This window comes from Glycine max, chromosome 14 (assembly GCF_000004515.6).
Source record: "Glycine max cultivar Williams 82 chromosome 14, Glycine_max_v4.0, whole genome shotgun sequence".
Taxonomy (NCBI): Eukaryota; Viridiplantae; Streptophyta; class Magnoliopsida; order Fabales; family Fabaceae; genus Glycine; species Glycine max.
This window is the reverse complement of record NC_038250.2, coordinates 37588483-37611016: the sequence shown is the minus strand read 5'-3', so window position 1 is coordinate 37611016 and position 22534 is coordinate 37588483. Positions and strand designations below refer to the sequence as shown.

At 34.6% G+C, this 22534-nt stretch overlaps 1 protein-coding gene and 2 long non-coding RNA genes across 3 annotated transcripts; 1 reads left to right on the top strand and 2 right to left on the bottom strand.

Annotated features, from left to right (window-relative positions):
* Positions 1 to 2623: 2623 nt before the first annotated feature.
* Positions 2624 to 4954, bottom strand: LOC102667238 (uncharacterized). The gene is made up of 5 exons (XR_418095.4): positions 4234 to 4954; positions 3507 to 4153; positions 3181 to 3419; positions 2931 to 3098; positions 2624 to 2858 (listed from the first exon to the last, which is right to left on the bottom strand). It is a non-coding gene; the product is annotated as an uncharacterized lncRNA (long non-coding RNA).
* Positions 4955 to 7189: 2235 nt separating this feature from the next.
* On the bottom strand, positions 7190 to 11791 carry LOC121173416 (uncharacterized). The gene is made up of 3 exons (XR_005888255.1): positions 11365 to 11791; positions 9200 to 9318; positions 7190 to 7414 (listed from the first exon to the last, which is right to left on the bottom strand). It is a non-coding gene; the product is annotated as an uncharacterized lncRNA (long non-coding RNA).
* An 8141-nt stretch (positions 11792 to 19932) lies between these two features.
* SWEET37 (sugar efflux transporter SWEET37) lies at positions 19933 to 22082 on the top strand. The gene is made up of 6 exons (NM_001357971.1): positions 19933 to 20025; positions 20123 to 20159; positions 20248 to 20470; positions 20826 to 20987; positions 21154 to 21273; positions 21669 to 22082. Exons 1-6 carry the CDS (start codon positions 19989 to 19991, stop codon positions 21870 to 21872), a joined length of 783 nt encoding a protein of 260 aa, NP_001344900.1. The 5' UTR covers positions 19933 to 19988; the 3' UTR covers positions 21873 to 22082.
* The last annotated feature ends 452 nt before the right edge of the window (positions 22083 to 22534 follow it).

The following is a 22534-nucleotide window of genomic DNA, read 5'->3' as shown; positions in this document are numbered from 1 at the left end:
CGTTGAAAGTAATATTGTTAACATCAGTTTTCCAAAACCAATGTTAACATAAAAAAGACAACATCGGTTTTTTAAAAAACCAATGTTATAGAGTAAGAATGATAAAAAAAAATGTCATATATCTTCACATCAACATCGGTTTTATATCTTCACGCCAAACCGATGTTAACTTATAAATACAACATCGGTTTTTTGAAAAACCGATGTTAATATATACATATAACATCGATTTTTAGTTAAAAACCAGTTTTTACTATAAAAAATGATGTTGTTGTACGATAACCAACATCAATTTTTGGTAAAAACCAATGTTGTATGTTTAACAGCAACATCGATTTTATAGAAACCGATATTGTGAATGAAGTCTAACATTGAAAATGATGTTAATATATACATACAACATCTGTTTTTACTAATAATCGATGTTATTTTTTGGATTTTTTTAATACGTTGTCTATTTTTTTAATAACCCCAAATTAACCTGCAAATTTAAAAGCAAAACCACAATAGATAATTTTCATTCTATTTTCAAACAGTTTTTAGCATAAATTCCATAAAAAATGAATATTTACTATGAATTAAAAGAATATTTAATGTGCATATAACATGAATTGTAAAAAATATAAATTAACTAAACTACAATTCCAAAATTACTTAAACACTAATTGTTTCATTTTTAACTTTCAAATAGTAGTTTGCCCACTGGATGCGAAGCACCTTCAATCTCTCTGGTTCCAATGGTCTAGCATCATTGAAATACTGCATGATATAATAAAACATAAGTTAATAATATATAATACCAGTTATAACAAAATGAAATATGTTTGAATTAAACAATTACTGTTTTCCAATTATTCTTGAAACTTCCTAAGATTATAGTTGACATCCAGTGCATGACATAATACTCACACTCAGTGCTGTAGAAGCAAGTTTCATGATGATGATTCAAGTATGAATCAAGTAGTTTTGATGATGACAAAAAGCCCAAAAGAATGATTTCAAGATTGAGTCAACAAGTTTTAGATCAAGATTAATTTCAAGATTCATTAGAGGAAATCAAGAAAATTCAAGATTCAAGAGAAGTTGATTTCAAGATTCAAGAGAAGAAATCAAGAAGACTTCACGAGGGAAGTATTGAAAAGGATTTTTTCAAAAACCAAACATAGCACAGTTTTGTTTTACTAGAGTTTTCTCAAAATTTTCTAAGTTACCAGAGTATTTACTCTCTAGTAATCGATTACCAGTTTCCTGTAATCGATTACCAGTGATAAAGTTTGATTTCAAAAGCTTTTAACTGAATTTGCAACGTTCCAAATTATTTTTAAATGGTGTAATCGATTACAATATAATGGTAATTGATTACCAGTGTATCTGAACGTTGAAATTCAAATTCAAGTGTGAAAAGTCACATCTTTTCATAAAATACATTGTGTAATCGATTACATGATTATGGTAATCGATAACCTGTGACAAGTTTTGAATAAAAGGTCAAGAGATGTAACTTTTGACATGATTTTCTCAAGGTTATAACTCTTCCAATGGTTTTCTTGACCAGACATGAAGAGTCTATAAAAGCAAGACCTTGACTTGCATTCAAACAACTTTTTGAACAACTTCTTGAACAATTTTTGAAAAACCTTTAAACCTTTACAATTCTTTCCTACTCATCTTTCTTCTTCTTCTTCCTTTGCCAAAAAGCTTTCTAAGTTTCTTCTTCAAACCTTGTTCTTCTGCAAGTGAAAATTCTGCAAAAAACAAAAGTGTGTAATATCTTTTCATTCTCTTCTCCCTTTGCCAAAAAGAATTCAACAAAGGACTAATCGCCTGAATTCTTTTTGTGTCTCTCTTCTTCCTTTTCCAAAAGAACAAAGGACTAACCGCCTGAATTCTTTTGTGTCTCCCTTCTCCCTTTCCAAGATATTTTCTCTTGATTCTTCCCTTTCCCTTAAACAAAAGATTTCAAAGGACTAACCGCCTGAGAATTCTTTGTCTCAACACATTGGAGGGTACATCCTTTATGGTACAAGTAGAGGGTACATCTACTTGGGTTGTTGTAACTGAGAACAAGAGAGGGTACATCTCTTGTGGATCAGTTCAAGTGGAGGGTACATCCACTTGGTTTTTCAAAGAGAACAAGGGAAGGTATATCCCTTGTGGATCTTTGCTTGTAAAGGATTTTACAAGGTTGAAAGAAATCTCAAGAACCGGTGATTACTTGGGGACTGGATGTAGGCACAGGTTGTTGGCGAACTAGTATAAAATTCTTGTGTTTGTCTTCTTCTTCCCTACACTTTTTAATTTTCGTTGTGTACTTTACTTTTACGCTTTACTTTTGTTTAAGTTACATAACTTAGTAGTAAAGCCTAATTGAATCTAGTATCATTAAGAAGGATAAGTTTTAATTAGTCAAGGTACATTAATAATTAATTCAACCCCCCTTCTTAATTATTCCGAGGCCACTTGATCCAACAAGTGCTTCCTTTATGTCTATTACACTAAATACATTATGAAATTTAGATATTCAATGTTAAGTACAAATTAGTCTACACGGTATTAAAATATAACTAGAAGCATTGTTTAAATGGATTACTTTAACAACAATCAACTTAGCAGTAGCCTTGGATTTACTTTGTGGAGTATCGTCAAATCCTTTCAAAGCATTGTTCAATACAAACATGGATGTGTATTGTACAATTAAAATATTGATGTTCCCGACTAATGCTAATGTAAATGTATTGAAAAATAGAACTGACTTGTTAATAATTCCTTTGAGGTAGTTGTCTGGCCTATTATGCAACGAACAAAACCAGATGACAACATTTTCCTTTGGAAAAATTACGACCATTTGTCAATGTGCACTGCAGTGGAAAACAATATAAGTTATTATACTATTATACATTATTTAAATTCATTTGTTCAGTTTAACTTACCCATTCAAGTAAGCTTCTAGGTACACATCCCTTTTTGAATTTTGCATACAATTCTTAATATAACTTTCTGATTCAAATTGTGATTGCTCATATCTCTATATGGACTATGGCTTGAGGAATCCATACACATCGACATTCCTCGCTCACATATTAGTCTCAATCATATGCCTATTATTGTTAAAATAAAGTAAATTATGTATGAATTTAAAACAATAAGTTAGGTAATAAACAATAATATAAACTGACTTACAGAATCCACAATTGTATAACAGAGATACTAAGACATTGATCACCATATGCTATTTCAGACAGATCTTCATGCTTTATGTACAAGGGGAAGTTGTCATTAAACACCCCAAACATGTTAGCATCCCACATAACCTACAACAGCTTAAGAAAAAGCTATAGGATGGTCAATGTCATCAGATATAGGGGATCATCGACATCATGATTTGACCTATCTACAGGTTTTGTTAGTCCCACAGCTCCCTGTTTATCCAACACAATTAATTAACATAATTTAATTACAGTGAACACTTTAATTGAAAAAAACAACATTTAATAACAGTGAAATACCTGTTCTGATAAACGCTTGACAAGATGTGTCGGCCCAGCAACGAAGGTGTTAAGTACCTGCCCCACTAACTGAACCTTTTGAATGGGTATAGGAATGGAAACATCTACATCTCTAACTTCCTCAACACCAACCTTGACTTGAGAATGGCACAAAGGGATGTTGTGAACGGATGTTGACCCCTCATAAAGTCTTCCTAGGGCAACCAGGTGGGGAAGATTTTCTTCGATGTACGACCCACATTTCTCTGAGTCACCCATGTCTGGATCATTCCTTGAGGGATCAACACAACTCTCCTTTGTGCTAACACGAGCAGCTGAAGGACCAACCTCAGGCTCAGAAGGTAGTGCAAGTTCCTGTGATTGCATGTTCGATTGAAACTGGGACTACAACTAGCTGAAGGGTAACATTAATTGTCAAGTCACTTTTTCTATGATTGACTCCTTCAGCTGCTCCAGGTCTTCAGGAGCCATGGACGAAGACGTGCGGGAGGTCCTTGGAGCCAGTCTAAAGAATTGTTCAATCATGACACTGACTCCAGCAGTACGCACACGACCAAGGTGATCTGGTCGCCCAATGGCAGCAGTCAGTACATCCTGACGTCCATGGGTGCAAAGGAACCCTGTGAGGCCTGCTCCTCCAAGGAATCCTGTAACAAACACATTTATTGGTTTACTCAATCAAACAATAAACATAAACAATTGCAATTGACAATTGAAAGTGACTTACAATCTTGTCAGCAATTTCCTTTGTTGCCTCAGAGGTCATTTGGCCAGTTTTCTTGATGCGGGTCATCTTCCACTTCACGTGTCGTCTGATGGGAGATGGAGGATCAATGACGGTGTCAGTGCTTCCAAATACAAACGATCAATCTTCTTTAACTGGGAGGAATCAACCGGATAACGGAGCATTCCATCGCAGTTTCTCCCATTTGCATGCCATGTAAGGTCTTTTGTGTCGTCTCCATTAGCAAACAGACACTTAAACCGTTGAATGATAAGAAGATGCCACAACACCTTCGATGGGGGGCCCTTCTTTGAGTTTTTGTCACTACTACACTCATCATCACCCTTCACTTTGTACCATGATAGCCCACACCTAGGGAATTTGTGAATTTCTTCAAACTCATGTCTATACAGTATGCAATCATTAGGGCAAGCAAGAATCTTCTAATACTCCATACCCATCGGACACAATATCTTATTGGCCTGATAGTAACTTTTTGGCAACGTGTTTTCGTCTGGAAGCATATAGTGCACTACTTGAAGCAGTGAACTAAAGCTTTTGTCACTCCACCCATATTTGGCCTTCACATTAACCAGACTTAACACCGCTGACAACAACATCAAGGAATTTTTGCACCCTGGATAAAAAGGCTTCTTTGAATCAATTTGAAATGTATCATACATAGGGGCATGTGCTTGCTGAAAAGACTCTTGTCCAAGAGCACGAATCATATCCTCTAAGCAATCTCCCATTTCTACATCAAACGGTTCAGATTAGGACCCACTCTGCATGTCTGTCAATTCATCATGCCATATCCATGTTGTATAATTCTTCTTAATTCCATCACAAAACAGATGCTCCTGTATGTCATCGAGTATTTATCGTCTCTTGTTCAAACAATTTATACAAGGAAAAAAAAATTTGTCCTCATCCGATCGACTTCTTTCATAAGCAAATTACAAGAACTGTTCCACGCCTTCCTCATATGTAGGGCTTATGCAACTTTCGTTCATCCAACTTCAATCCATCTAAATAATAACTCCATGATACTCACAAAGTTATTCGATGCATGAAAAATTCACTTTTTCATTAAAGGTATGGCCTTAGCGCATTCAAGAAGATACTTTTTTATGGTAGATTCATACATCAAGGTTAAGTCTCTTTTGTTAAATTTGACAAAATTTCGGCAGCATTTCACATTGATCTCCAAGTACACGACATGAAAGCGGTGAGATTAATGTAGAAGCAAGCTTCATGATGTTGAATCAAGATTTATTCAAGTTGTTTTGATGATAACAAAGATCATGACAAAAAGTCCAAGAGAATGATTTCAAGATTGAGTCAAGAACAATTCAAGATTCAAGAGAAGAAATCAAGAAGACTTCACAAGGGAAGTATTGAAAAGATTTTTCAAAAAACAAACATAGCACAGTTTTGTTTTTAAAAGAAGTTTTCACAAAATTTTCTAAGTTACCAAAGATTTTACTCTCTGGTAATCGATTACCAAATTTCTGTAATCGATTACCAGTGGCAAAGTTTATTTTCAAAAGCTTTCAACTGAATTTACAACGTTCCAATTAATTTCAAAATGGTGTAATCGATTACAAGATATTGGTAATTGATTACCAGTGTGTTTGAATGTTGAAATTCAAATTCAATTGTGAAGAGTCACATCCTTCCACAAAAATGCTTTGTGTAATCGATTATAAGGATTTGGTAATCGATTACCAGTGACAAGTTTTGAACAAAAATCAAAAGATGTAACTCTTCCAATGGTTTTCATTTTTTTTAAAGGTTATAACTCTTCTAATGGTTTTCTTGACCAAACTTGAAGAGTCTATAAAAGCAAGACCTTGACTTGCATTTAGAAATATTCATTACAATCTTTAACAACCTTTACAAACAACTTTTCCACATACTCTTTTACAACTTTTGAATCTCTTTGAACTTCTTCTTCTTCTTCTTCTTCCTTTGCAAAAGCTTTCTAAAGTTTTCTGGTTTTCCAAACCTTGAAAACAGAAGTGTGCTATATCTTTTATTCTCTTCTCCCTTTGCCAAAAAGAATTCGCCAAGGACTAACCGCCTGAATTCTTTTTGTGTCTCTCTTCTCCCTTTTCCAAAAGAACAACGGACTAACCGCCTGAATTCTTTTGTGTCTCCCTTCTCCCTTGTCAAAGAATTCAAAACGACACAGCCTGAGAATTCTTTTGATTCTTCCCTTTCCCTGAAACAAAAGATTTCAAAGGACTAACCGCCTGAGAATTCTTTTGTTTCCCCTTCACAAAGTTTCGAAGGACTAACCGCCTGAGAACTTTGTCTTAACACATTGGAGGGTACATCCTTTGTGGTACAAGTAGAGGGTACATCTACTTGGGTTGTTGTGACTGAGAATAAGAGAGGGTACATCTCTTGTGGATCAGTTCTAGTGGAGGGTACATCCACTAGGTTGTTCAAAGAGAACAAGGAAGGGTACATCCCTTGTGGATCTTTGCTTGTAAAGGTTTTTACAAGGTTGAAAAGAAATCTCAAGGACCGCAAGTCACTTGGGGACTGGATGTAGGCACGGGTTGTCTTCTTCCCTACACTCTTTATTTTCCGTTGTGCACTTTAATTATCGTTTTTACTTTTGGTTAAGTTTTTATTTCTATTCTTTACTTTCTTAACAACATAGTAAAAGCCTAAGAAGGGTAGATTTTTAATTAGTAAAGATTCAGTAATAATTAATTCAACCCCCCCTTTTTAATTATTCCGAGACCACTTGATCCAACAATTAATTCCTCGACAATCAACTATGCACTCAGAGAACAATTAAAAATGCATTGTACTAAAATTTCATCAAATTCAACAAAATAATATTAACCTTAACACATGAATCTACCATAAAAATATGACTCTTCCCAAACTGTCCAAACAAACAATTCAAGATTCAATACAACGATTAATGCAAACTATCCGCAAGAATCATTGTATTCAATCTCAAATGGGAATCTAAGGTTCACTCATGATGAACAAAACTTGTATATAAAGCACTGGTCATTATTCACAGACAACAGCGTAGAAAAGCATTGGTAACAAAAATTAGCATCAAAAGTTTATGAAAAACTTTCATACCTATGATGATGATTAGTATAATGTCCAACAACGAATGTCGTGATGACGATGCAAACAACAAGACAAATAGTGCCTACAAATTAAATATTTGAATGCTAAGTGAGATATATGAGAAACTTGGATATATCAAGTAAGACTTTACATGAAATGAACAATGACCCTTGACTTTTGAAAAAACATGTGTTCACTATCAGGGTGTTTCAAGGGAATTAGAGGGTAATGAAACTAAATGGATCTCAGGTATTTGGACATGTATGTTTCTCCAATGATTGTGCATGGAACTAGTACAATGTGAGCCGGTTTGGAGATACTGGTTTGGTAGGCCTAAATTTACCTAACACAAAAACATAGTTATACAGGTGCAAATGAATTGTGATAAATGCAGAAGCATGGCCCTCAAAATTCACATTGTATTGTATTTAATCATTCCACAATGTGTTTGTATTACCTATATCTTCTTGTTAACTATCATGTTATATTATACAGTTTTGGTCTTATAATATAAGAAAATATAAACCGTAATAATGGTAAAAATTTCTAGGCCCATGTGGAGAACTATTCAGAATTTGAGATAATCATTTATCGAAGATGGGGGTACCTTCCTTTTACTATATTAAAAATAAAATAAAATAAACGTGCAAAAACTACAACTACCCAGCCACGGGTACATTCATTGCTCTGACAGTTACATACTTACATCATCATATATATATTTACTTTAAAGGGTATGTACGAGTCTTGGTGGAATGAGGAACTGGGCAAAAGGAGGACTCCAAATAGTAAATGGTTCTTAAAATGGAGTTGTATATGTTCAATATAGATTGCCCTTCTTCCCCTGATTGGCTGGGATTTCACACAACTATAAGCAAAACAAAGGAAACATTGATCTTGGGAGTTACTAATCTACCAAATGGCCAAAAATCCATGCAAATAATATATATAGCCTAACATGAAAGTTTGGGTACATATACACGTTTTCTTTTAACCATGATATATATATTTGTACGGAATTTTCTTTACCAAAATATTTGATTAACGAATATGTTTAATTAACTGATACAAACTGATATTACTTGTTTCCAAGGTTGTTGCTTTACATATATACATGCATATCTCATCTAATATGCACTTACTACACATTTAATATTTTTTTTATTTGCATGATGATGTAGATCCCCACTAGGCACAGTGAAAAAGGAATCTAGCTTCAAAGGAAGCATTGTGTGCCTGATGGTAGCATTATGTGTAGCGATTGCACTTGTATTGTTAAGGGTGATCTTAGCATTGACAGTGTTCAAACCAAGGCACCCCATTACCAATGTGGATTCAATAAGGCTTCAGAACATGAGCTTGGGCATGGACATGTTTAGCATGAGTGTAAATGTGAACTTCACATTGGAAGTGGATGTTTTAGTCAACAACCCTAATAAGCTTGGATTCAATTACTACAATAGCTCTGCCCAACTCAATTATAGAACACAATTGATTGGGGAAGCTCCTATCCCCAATGGAGACATATTAGTTGAGGAGATTAAGGGACTTAACTTGACACTCACTGTTATGGCTGATCGTTTGGTCTCCAATTCTAAGGTCACCAAGGATGTTGCATTGGGTTCATTGCCCCTCAACACCTTAGTGAGAATTTTTTGCCAAGTCAACGTCTTAGGGTTTATGAAATTCTATGTGGCTTCCACCTCATACCAAAAATTCCCCATTTCCTCGAGTTCGAGAATTTGTACAAAGGAGCAGAGTTGTCCCCATTCACTTCAATATAGCAAAAGAATCACAAAATAGATATGTAATACAAGTGCATGTATTGTCACAATTCTTAACAAAATTTAGCATAATAGCAACTTACCTTATGAAAGATGGGGAATTCAGATTTCAAGCGAGAGCAGACAAAATCCACAATTTTATAATTGCTTTCTGGTTCTTGCTTACCAAATTGGTTACATGGAAATGCCAGAATCTTCAGGCCTAATTAAGTTTACAAAACCAACAATATACTTATAAGACAATAGAAAGAAACAAAGATAAACAATAAGGTTATGATGGTTACTGTTTAATACAACCAACTATATATAGTAATACAAACAAAAACCTTGGTCTTTATACTTGTCATACAATTGATTCAGCTCCATATAATTGGAGTTGGTCAAGCCGTTGTCTCAATCCCAAACATATATTGTAAATATTCTCAACATTTATAACATTAGCGGTGAGAGTAGTTACTGAAAAGAATAGAAAAGATGAAAATATCAAGGCTTTAAATTAATTAGAAGGCACAATCAGGGGGGGAAAAAAAGAAGTAACAAGCACAGCACAGATTAAGGATTTTGAGAAGCAACATTGACAATCAAAAGGACTTTTCCCTTAGCATTAAAACTCAGCCATGCGGTCACCATAGTCAAGGCCAGGCCATGCCATTCCGCCGCCACGGGACTTGGCAAAAACTCAGCCATGCGAGGTGAGCCAAACCCAGCCATGTTATTCAATACAAAAAGATGCAGAGAAGACAGAGTCACGAAAAATAAGGTTGCAGAAAAATACATGGGTACAGTGGCGAGGTATCACGATGGTGATAAGATTGTAGAGAGAGATAGAGTCACGAAGACGAAGCTTAGACGGAGAAGAAGAGAGTGCAAGGAAAATAGGGCTCGCGTTCTAATATTTTTAAATGTAGGTTCAACATCGATTTTCAATAAAAATAAAATGATGTTAACCATGTGATGTTAACGTTAACATCGATTTTCTGGAAGAAACCAATGTTAACTTATCATACGTTAATATCGATTTTCTGAAAAAACCGATGTTAATGAGCTGACGTTAACATCGATTTTTGAAAAACCGATGTTAACCGACGTTAACATCGGGTTTTTAACGTCAGTTCATTAACTTCGGTTTTTCAGAAAATCGATGTTAACGAATACACATTATTTACATTTATGCCACCATATTTATGTTAACATCGATTTTATCAAAAATCAATGTTAACCTGACGATGTTAAATGTACATTTTCTAGTAGTGAAAATCAATATCAATTTGTATAAATTAGTTGACATACATGTTTCATTGATTATAAATAAAATATTGGTTTGTACATAAAAAACTAATACTATATATGGTGAGAGGGATACACAATTAAGTGACATTAATTTATTATTCTATTAGTAATATTGTTAATAATTACTAAGAGGCTCAACAAATGAAATGTTGAGAAACTGGAAAAGTGAGCTAGATGCATGGAAAGTATGAGTTGGTTGTTCCAAATCAACAAAGATCACAGGGTCGTAAAAGAAGTTTGTCGTTCTTTAAGCAAACATTAGTTCATTAGATTAAAGGAAATTTGACATTCCAAGATTTGTCGTCATATATGTTTTCTATGAGCTAGTGATCATTTTTTTACAGGATGACCTAGTGATCATTAAGCCACATCTCACAATTAAAATACACCAAAACACAAATGAAAATCCAACTAAAATTATTCTTCTAAATTCTGATGCGGATAAGAACACAAAATATTTGTTCAATTCCAAAAAGAAGAAAAAATTTGGAGCTGGGAATATAAATTAATATAAACTATTTCTTAGTTCAATGAAAATCAAGTTGTGATAAATTATCAGCAATAACTACGCAGCCCAAGCCACAAGAACACACTATCCAATCATCCCCAATTATCAGCAATGCCTATAAATTTTTTCAGCATTACACGTAGTAAGCATCCAAACCTTAGTTTAATTTGTTTCCCAAATTTCTCATAAATAAAACATCAAAACCATCGATGTTACATATGGCATTCAGCAGTTCTGTGCGTCAACAAACTATAATTTCCAAATTAAAATAAAAACTATCCGAAAATAAAAGAAGGATTTGAGAATTTTTCCACGAAATCATTGATAGAACACTAAGAAATGTAACTTTGAGTAATTGGAGGGTAAATTGGAGACAACACAAAAAATGGATGCAATGAACGGAGAAGTGAAGAATGGAACATATCTTAAATAAATGAAGGTGAAAAGTACCTTAATGAGAGAGATCGAGATGTATTAGAGCATTGAAGTAGTGGAAGAAGAAGAAAACGATGATGTGCAACGAGAGAATTTGGCTTCCTTTCCTACTCAGAGTTCAATCTCAAAAACGGCAGAGAAAGATTGTGGCTTTCGCCTCTATGGAACTTGCTAATATGATGCGACTGTGCGTTTCGCAATTCGCACCACTGTGAAGAGTGCTGTACAAACCGGCAGCGACTACGAGTGTGAGTGAACTGTGAGAAGAGGAGTAGCGAGGGACCGAGAGCGAGTGTGAGTGAACTGTGAAAAGAGGAGTTGTGAGGGACCACATGAGCGAGTGAGACTGAGAGTGGAAATGTGAGAGTGAGAATGAGAGTGAGAGTGTGCTGAGAGGGAGGAGTTGCAGCGTTTGCGGAGGAAGTGAGAGCGTTGGGTGAGAGGGATGACAGTGAGAATGGGCACAAGAAGAGGGTATATATATATATATATATATATATATATGAAAACAATGTCAATCTTTTCAAAAACTAATGTTACTTTTGTTTAACATGGTTTTTTTGTAAAAAAAAAATCTTAACTTGAAAATATTAAATCCTATTTTTGTAGTAGGTACCTTATACTCCAACACTTGTGACAATGCTCTTAAGATGAATTAAGGTGTGGAATGATTTGAAGGAGTTATAAAATTGACTTAATGGTTGAAAGAAGAAAGGAGGGAGGCAGGGATTGTGAATTTGAATCCCTTCTGCTATCATTTTGACAAAATTAACTACTAATATTTGACGATAAAAAATAAAATATTCCTTCATTCATGAATAACCTGCATGCAGGGAATATCTGTGCTTTGAGACACAGGCAACAAACTCTCCTCACACGTTCTAGTTGTTCATGTCTTCCGTGAGGGTAATTCTTGTGCCGACTTCCTTGCTAAACTTGGCGCTGCATTGGATGATGCTTTGTGCATCCTTGAAGTTGTTCCAGGGGGTTTGATAATTTTTTTTGGTGGCTGATGCCATCATAGGAACTAGTTTCTCTTGTTTGTAGTTTCTTTGCTTTCTCTTTTGTTGTTTCTTCAACTTTCGTCACCGAAAAAAAAAAAACAAATTATTTCCTTCATGAAGGAATGGAATGTTTGTGACTAGAACAATATGGAGGAATTAATAAAATTGAAAAGGGATATTTGGGTAAATTTAAGTAAAAATTGGGGAGGGGTAGTTTAAGGAATTCAAGATGCAAATAGTAATTGACTAAACAACTTTCGGGATTTTATGTATAGTGAACTTTATCATGGGTCCAAAATAAGATTTTGAATGCTCGCACAGACCTGTTTGGGCTGTTGCTTCTTGCTGCTCCAAGTTGATTCATGCACCCTTTCTGAAATTATTTTTTTTTTATCTTTTAGATTGATAATTTCCGAAGCTAAAATAAGATTTTATATTCTGGATTGATCAGAAGCCAAAATATAGGTGCAGGAAGCAACAACAACCACCTGTTTGTGGAGACAGAAACTACCAGCAGTTGGCAAAGGGCTAAAATGGGATCGAAAGGAACTTGATTTGGTAATATAAAAAATATAGAGAAAAAATAAAAAAGAAAATAAAAATGCAAAACAATGCAAATAATGGATCAAAACAAAGGACAAAGATATTTTCCTTTCCCCCGTTAATATGCAGTCATTATATTCCCTCTCGCAACTAGAGTTTCATCTTTATCTCTTTCTGATCTATATCACATGTTAAACTAAAATTTAATTAGATGAATCTCGAGGGAACAAAAAAAATAGCCATAATGTATTAAAAGGAGAATGCTTTATTAGACAAATGATAAGATTGGAATGGACTCCAGACTTCGGTTTCCTTCTTGATGGAGACAAATAAATTATGTCATAAGATCTTTATCTATCTTTGAAATTTAAATTGATAAAGAAGTTGTTCTTTTTTAGTGAATTTTCATCCATTATTCGGTACATAAAAATCTAAGTTTCTATTTTCCTTGAATACACATGTGACCAATAAGCGTTTGCTAGTATCAACTTAGTGTGGATTTTGTGCTTCACGTATAACACAAACTGTTCACGTTAACAAAGTTTCTTTTATTTGAGTTAGGAACATATTCTATGTTCTCGATCAATAGATATTTGTGGAGTTAAAACAGTGTGCTGCTGCTGCTAATCCATCCATGGAGCTCACCGAATATGCACAAGCGAGGCATTATCATTTCAATTAATAACGCACACAACGAATGGTGTAGATAAAAAAGTGCATATTTTGCTTTTTTTATGAATAAAAAAAAAAGTGGACATTTGTATCAAGATCCGTCATTTCAATTAATTTTTTTTCCCAAAGTATCATTTTCTTTTGAAAACGTGTCATATCGTCTGATTAAATAATAATAATAATAAATAACTTTACATTTTCAGTGAATTATAATTAAATTACATAACTTTTTAGCGTTACATATTAGTACAATTGAAATCGCCTATTTTATTTACTTATTTATTTATACTATATATCCCTTAATTTTATTTATTGATTTTTACTGAGATATATTTTTAAGAATTTAATTGAAATACACTTAGTATAAATATTACTTAGTATAAATATTTTTACACTTATTCAATCCTAGATTATCATATAATTAAAAATCACAAAATTTTTATAATTATCTTCAATGTCATATCTACGATAATTTTTAATTAGTTAATAATACAAAAATATTTACACTGAAATTATAGCTAAATTAAATTATATTTTCAGTACTAGTTAAGAAAATAAAATAAAAAACGAGGAGAGTTTATTCAAAGATCAAACTAATTAAAATTGAAATTTTACCTCAACTGCTAATAACAACTCAGGGTGACTTACGTTGTAATTCCTGTTTAGTGATTAATTGATCTTGGGTTGGCGCGTTTTGCCCATCCCTTCATGAAGAAAAAAAAAAAAAAAACTCTAACCTGAACTTTATCCGAAGTTGCTAAGATAAATTTTCACTTTTAAATAAAAACAATGTAAAATGCCTAAGGTAAGGTAGAAATGATTTATTCACCGTTTAATTCCCCTAGTAATATGCCCTACCTGCCATGTACGACATAAAGTTGTACGATAAATGATCATTCAAATCAAAAGAAAGAGGTGCTATAAATTTTTCTTAAAAATAATAATAATTCATGGACACCTATCCTCTGAGTCACATCAAAACAGAAATTTGTATATAGGATAAATAGTATGATAGGATAAAATAAATAAAGATAAACATATAGTGTGTATTTATATCTCATTACTTGTAAAATGTAACACTGTAGCTGGCCGCAGCTGAAACAAGCAATTGGAGGGACTTTTGTATACATGGACAGAGGATCCATTTTTGCCACCTTACAAATACTTTGTTAAGATTTACAATTTCTCTATCTCCCTCATCATGTCATATAATCAATTAGAAATTATCTAACCTACCTCAAGTAAAACATGGAGTTGAATATTCCCATAGTAGATGTTGATGTAATTAACTATGTATTTCAAGATGGTGGTACAATTTTTTTTAATTGCACCAATCATTTATCATAAAATTGTTGATCCTCATTTTTTTTGGAATAAGTTAATATATAATAACTCCTATGAGTCATCCTCCTACATTTTTCTCACTTTTACTAAGTATCAAGTAGATTTAATGCGGCAAAAATCATTTTTTTAAATAATATTTTTATTCCTATCATTAATGGATGGAACACTTATTCTTACACCAAAGGATCTTTTGTTGTGTTGAAGGGTCTTCTTAGGTGGTTTCTTGTCGAAGTCTTTGGTGTGTGCGAGTTCAAAAGAGTGGGGGTACCTGCAAAAGAAACTATAACACTCTAGTAAAGGTTTGACTCGAAGTTGTAACTGATATGTAGTAAATATTTAAGAATGAATTAGTCCTCTTACCTAGGAGGTTCACCCCTTTTTATACTAACCTTAATAGGTCTGGGGTTTATAGGTGTGCACGTCCTAATTACCCATTAAGTAATACACCTCTTAATCCTACTTAGGTACTACTAATCAAATAATTACCCTCAAGTGAGTTTTATTGGTGATAATCATGACCGAATGATACTCGTCATTTGCATATGTTGAAGGCTGAGACGTGTTGTACGAAATATGTGGGTATGTGGTTGCAAGGGTACTCAGTTTGGATGCATCAAGTGTCCTTTTGGCTTGACAGAGTACTTTATCCGATATACTAGTCTCCTAAGCCCTTTCTTGGTCTCAACCAAAAAGAAGGACTTTATGTTGTGCTAGAACAGTTACATGTAACTCCTCTGGCAATTACATGCCTTAATTGGCACGATGTAACGGTTACATCCCACATATGTTCATCTTCCCACGTTGGGTACTAAAATGTCATGTGGTCTTAACCATAGATTTGTTCTAATCGAACAGTGGGGAAAGGTTGTTGGTTGGACCTTGCCCAACTCCTATAAATAGGGGGAGGATCCCTTTTCACTTTTTACCTCTAATATTTACTTCTTTGTTCTGAGTCGAATAGTGTTCTTTGGTCTCAGTTGAGTAGTGTAGCAAGTCAATTCTTTTTTAGGTATGTAATAATCGTGTTGGTCGAAAGTTTGTCGTCGAGGGAGTCGATTGGAAATGGGTTTGAGGTTTGTGGGTACAATGACAAAGTTTTTGAAGTGTTGTCTGACTCTCACCCCTTGGGGTCATATTTTTCTAGTTCAATTGACCTCTCGACAACCGAGGGGTCTAGTGACTTTTTGGCCTTCTAAGCTAGTTGCTGAAAAAATGTGGGTGAAAACGTTGCGACCCCGATGATGGCCACTACTGCAAAGACATGGACTTCCAAAAGGGCTATACCTCGACTCAAGAAGCACCCAGTGCTGAAGGAGAAGTGCTCACCTCCCCTGATCACGCTTCTAAGATACACGTGGGCTGACAGAGAGGTAGGTACCTACTTCTCCCAATACAACCACGAGTTGGACCTAGTCAACCTCTTGAGTTGGTTGTCGATTAGTATAATAACAGATCCAGAGCTATGCTCGATCAGTCTCTGCATCATCCGGACAAATGCCACTTCGTCCACAGAGTTTGTGTTCATGAATCGAGAAGGGATGAACAGGGATTTCTTTTACATGTATGATTGCTTGTTTCATTATCTGCATGTAAGGGTCCCGTTTGATGACTTCACAATCAGCGTGCTTCGCATACTTAACGTGGCTTTGCATACTTGACTAGGCCAAATAGTGTATTCGGCAATAAAAAAATAAAAGTAAATTGTACAAGTTTATTTTTAAATTGAAGCATAAGAAATGTTAACATAAGCCATATAATTTTAATAAACCTTCAAATTCAACCTCATCTGAGGCGAGTAATCATGAGCGAATTGTTAATAATTTGTTGAAGTTCAACCTTAGCCAAGGAGAGTACTTGGGAGGGAACTGTTAATAATTTGTTAAAGTTCAACCTTAGCCGAGGAGAGTACTCAGGAGGGAACTATTGGTGAATCTTTGAGTTCAACCTTAGCCGAGGAGGGTATTCAGGAGGGAACTATTAATGAATCTTCGAGTTCAACCTTAGCAGAGGAAGATACACAGGAGGGAACTATTAGTGAATCTTCAAGTTAAACCTTAGCTGAGGAGGTTACTCGGGATGGAACTATTAGTGATTTTAGATACTCTAAATTGTAATAAAAAAATAAAGATAAGAAGATTTTTATTAATAGTCAGTCCGGAGTGCACCTTATTAAAACCTCCTCGGTAAAAACCTTTTCACATTTTTATAGGGATAAAAAACCGAGGTAGGAAAAAGAGTATGACACTCATTATAGAGATGCACCTAACTAAATTAGACTTTCAAATGTGTGGAATTCCAAGTCCTTAGGATGACCTTCCCTGGAGTTGTGGTAAAGGGTCTGATGATGTCCATTCCCCAAATAGCAAACGGCTAAGGGGAGACCATGGGATGTAGCTTTTCGGCTAGCCAATGTATTAAATTTCCATGTCTTTGGCATTGGAGGCATTTCTTCACAAAATTCGAGCAGTCTGTCCTTAGAGTTGGCCAATAGTATCTGACCCTCTGAACTCTGGTGGCCATGGTCCTTTCTCTGGAATGCAAATCACAAATACCCTCATGTATCTCTCGAAGGATATAATTAGCCTGGTCTTGGTCAAGACATTTGAGCAAAGGTGAGGAGAACCCTTCCCTATATAGTTCATTGGCCACTAGGGTGTATCTGGCGGCTTGCCTTCTTATCTTTCTAGTTCATAGTGAGGAGAACCCTTCCCTATATAGCTCAACAGTATGATTGGTGTGATTACAGTGAGTGCATAGCCGGTTGCCACGGCCACCGGAGGAATATCCACGACCACGACCACGACCGAAATTATTAGAAGGACGAGAAGGCGTTTGGGAGAAGTGATTCACCAACGATTGATTCTCAATTGAAGAATCAGTGGTTGAAGGAAGATGGAACTGGCGTTCTTGTTGAAGAATCAAATTGAACGCATTGTCTAGGGTTGGAAGTGGAGACATCAGCATAATCTGCGAGCGAAGATGAGAATATTGATCACCAAGACCTTTCAAGAACTTGATTACCTTATCTTGCTCCTTGAATTTGCGTAAATCTATAGCAGCACCACAAGAACACGGTATAGCACAAGTACAATCACGAATTGGACGAAAATTCTCAATTTCTTCCTAAAACGTCATCAATTTGGTGAAATACGAAGAGATGTCAAGAGTTCCTTGTTGAAGACGAGCTACTTCCTCTTGAATATCAGCAACGCGAAAAATATCACCCTGAGAGAATCGATTCTCCAAACTTTTCCATACAAGAGAAGTGCGATCACACCAGAGGAGAGATTTCGCGATTTCTTCAGAGATTGAACGTTGAAGCCATGAGAGAACGAGGTTATTACAACGAAGCCAGGGTTCATAGAGAGGATCAGAGATAGGGGGAGGGGAAAGAGTGCCATCAACAAATTTGACCTTGTTCTTAGAGATAAGAGCCACCTTCATCGATCTGCACCAGATCTGGTAGTTTTTGTTATCAAGCATAGGTTGAATGAGAATAAGAGAAGGATTCTCATTCGGATGCATGTAGTATGGATTAGAGGGATTGGTAGCAAAATCAGAGTAAGAAATCACCATTGTTGAGGTGATTCAGCAAGAAAGAATTGTAGAACGCGAAGAAGATGAAGGCGCGAAAAAAATTGCGGAAACGGTTTCAAATTGATACCATGTGAACTTTGGAATACCAAAAGGAGAGAAATTATGAAATGGAATATATTCATTGTTAAAAGAACATCTTACAATGCATAAGAGTAATTAATATATATAGTAAACTAGCTAACTAACAAACTCTTAACTTGGCTAAACTAATTCAGTTACAACTATGATTAACTAAGACTAACTAGAATTACTATTTACATAATGTAATACCTATACTTGGTGCATCCGATACACATTAGCTTGCTATAGAAAACAAGAAAGTGTGATAGTAATGATGATATAATAGGATGCCAAACCCCATTTTGACATAGAAGAATGAAAAAACCTATTTGGAGGATGATGATTTTTTTTTTTTTTACTTTTTTACTTTCTGAGTAGTTAAGAGAGGAAGATGGAAAAAAAAAAAAGTTGTCCATCTAAACACAGTCAATTCTGAAGCAGTAATCCACAAAGAGCTTAGTCCGTGCATGACATACCAAATAAATTAATTTCCATATCCCTAGAAAATGGAAGCCACATCACATCATCAAGAGGGGAAGAGTAGTTCATTTAGTGACGTTTTTTTAACGCATTATTGGCATTATTAATGCTTTACCAACAGAAAAGAAGAAGGCACTTATCAAATTATGCCCATAAAAACAAGGAAGGAACATAGCCAACAACAATATTCTAGATGACCTTAAATTTTAAATGACACGCAGGAAATTTGTCAAAAGCGTATGGTGCAAATCAAGTGCAATCTACCACTCTTAGTTGTGTTAGTAGTAAATATAAAATATATATGCTAGCTTTACCGTAACATTAGCCCTTAAACGGGAAAAGCAAGTTGATGAGAGAAAAGATTCTCAAATTGAACAAAGTTTTGCATCCGCAAGTTTATTAAAGAAGCATACAACACTTTTTTTCTCTCTCTTCTTTTTGTTTTCTATTTTTCTTTATATTCTATTTTCATGTTTTTATTTTTAATGTAATATTTTTTTAGGCTAAATAATAATAGAGCGAAAAAACACTTCCAATATCATTAGATAGGACGTCAATGACATATTAGGACGATAAACAGAAACTCACTTAGAGGATTACTACAGAGGTCTAAACAATAAGCAGATGAAACAATTTCATCTGATTGCAATTCTTAACTAGTCCTTAGGCGCAAGGGGATCTTCTTAAAGAGAATTATCCGCAAAACAAGAAAAGTGACGGTAAGAAAATTCAAACCCACAATCATGGAAAAGATGAAAAATCTTTTCAAATCCTTAATCACTTGCATCAACTCGTATGAGCTAGTGTAACATTTTAACTGCCACTTGGCATTGAATAGTGCCCTCAAAGCCTTATAAATACGGCATTCTCAAAGGCTCTCTTCAGTGGCATACATAACTTAACCTTCATCTCATTTCATAAGAGAGCAAAGAGCTAACCATGGCAATTTCCCTTCGTATGGTTGTGGCTGTTCTAGGTACATCTCTGTTATCTGTTAATTCATTCTTTAGCTTCTTAGCATTACTGATCATAGTCTTCAACAAAAAATTGACCCCTTTGGGAGTTTCTTGTAGGGAATGTTGCCTCAATGTCTCTTTATGCTGCACCATCGTAAGTTTCATTCCACCATTTCATAGTTGCTTTCATTTTTCTCCTTTTCAGTGATCATAAACAAGCATTGGCCATTTTACTTGTGCAGGGTTACCTTCAAAAGGGTCATAAGGAAAAAAAGCACGGAGGAGTTTTCATCAATTCCATACATCATAGCACTGCTGAATAGCCTCCTCTACACTTGGTATGGATTGCCAATCATAAGCAACAAGTGGGAAAATTTCCCTCTTGTCACAGTCAATGGAGCTGGAATTCCTTTTGAGCTATCATATGTTCTAATCTATTTCTGGTTTTCTTCACCGAAAGGAAAGGCAAGTTGTATACATGCTCTACCATCCCTCTTTTAAGACTACGTTCTTCTCTTTGTGCACAAAAAATCTTACTAAACCTTAAGGCTTGTTTTAAATTACAAAGGATTCAAAAGCCAATAAACATCAATGATACATGCTTGGAAGTTGGAAGTTTTCATTGAATTATTTTTCTTCCAAAAACTAAGGGAATGGCCAAATATTAACTCAAGTTACACCATCAAATTAGACAAAAGAAAACAACAAATATGTGACTTAAGAAACACATACATGGATTTGTGCATGAACAGTAGTTATGTGTTCTGTATCACATGCTTCACACCATTATATGGTTTCTGAAGCACATGAAATTTTGCAGGTGAAGGTGGCCATAACAACAGTGACAATTCTTGCAGTGTTCTGTTTCATTGCTTTTGTATCAGCTTTCGCCATCCCCGGTCATCGTTACCGAAAGCTTCTCGTCGGTAGCATCGGCTTGGCGGTCTCAATAGCACTGTATGCGTCCCCTTTGGTTGCAATGGTGACCCTTCTTTAACTTTTTCTTGTAATATGTTCGTTTCCAGTTAAAACGAAACAGAGAATAGAAAAAAAAAAAAAAAAAAAAGCTGAATTGAAAACAACTAAAACAAAAGAAAAAGAAAAACACCCTTCAAATGTTACATAATTTAATTTTGTCCATTTTGCAGAAGAAAGTGATACAAACCAAGAGTGTGGAATTCATGCCATTGCCTTTATCTTTGAGCTCCTTGTTGGCCAGTTTGCTGTGGATGACTTATGGACTCCTCATTGGCGATATTTTCGTTGCGGTATGTACAATTTCTAGTATTTAATTAAGGAGAAGTGCTAACAATACTTTCTTCTTGCACTTTTTTTTTAATATAGTGTCAACTATTTTTTATTTTTTTTTAAATTATAAAATTATGAATAGGACTTGAATAAGAAGTAATTATCTTACAATTAATTCATAGCGAATTGGATTTAATCCAGATAAAAAAGCATGTAAAAACAAAAAATAAACAAATTTATAATTTTCAATAAATTTTTAAGTAATTAAGAATACGTTTAAAAGAGTATTAAAGAGTAGTGTGTTAATTGTTACTGTTTTTCTTGATTAACGGCTAATTATTTTGAATTCCACAAATCTTGGAAAAACATTGTACAATAGAGATTGAAGTTGAGTTAATGCTGAACAATGTGACAGGGGCCAAATGTGGTTGGAACTCCATTGGGAATACTCCAGATCGTTCTTTACTGCAAATACTGGAAGAAGATAGTGACGGAAGAGCCTAACAAGGTGGAATTGCAAAAGGGGAACACAGAGAAAGTGGACTTGGAAATTGGGCAAGGAAAAAAAGAATGTGTCACAGTTCCTAGTAACTGTAACTCGAGACCCATGACAACCTAGGTTGAACGATTTCAATTGGTTTTTATCGGATTCTAATGTCTATGTTCTTTTCATTTATAAAAAAATGGTATGTAGTCATAGGTAGTGAGCCAGTGGATGTATTTCACCACATAAATTCAAGTTGTAGTTGCTTAGTGCATGCCCTGTGACATGCTTTACTTTCGTAGGAACTGGTTTGTGCCACTTAGTTATGTTAATGAATTTAATCGCGTATACTTCGATTTAACAAAGCCATATCTATATGAAATTTTGATTAGGTGATTTATGATTAACGGTGCGTCATTTATGTTGATAGAAGTTTTACTTGACAAAGCTTTTTAGGGGAGCAACAGCTGGAACAATTTACACACAAACTTGACTTTGTTAGCAAGATATTAAAGATACAAATAGTTGTGATAATATTAAATGTTATGACTTATGGGTTCATTTAAATATACAAGCTTCTGTGTGAGATTAATTATTCTGTTTTTTTTTTTTAAATGAGTGGGAAATAAGAATATGCACTTATATATTTGCTTAAAGGAAGAATGAGAAAGGTTAATTAGTTTTTTGTTTTTTTTATGACAAAGTTAATTAGGTCAAGATCGTATGAGGTCAAAAACAAAAAAACAATTGAGGGGGCACTTGACACCCCCATTATCATATAAGTGTGCGTGGTTATA

Excerpts from the sequence above, each read along its gene's own strand:
- SWEET37 (NM_001357971.1), top strand. The coding sequence starts at position 19,989 with ATGGCAATTTCCCTTCGTATGGTTGTGGCTGTTCTAG. Across the intron at positions 20,026-20,122 it reads TATGGTTGTGGCTGTTCTAG|GGAATGTTGCCTCAATGTCT; the intron begins GTACATCTCTGT and ends AGTTTCTTGTAG. Across the intron at positions 21,274-21,668 it reads TTGGCGATATTTTCGTTGCG|GGGCCAAATGTGGTTGGAAC; the intron begins GTATGTACAATT and ends ACAATGTGACAG.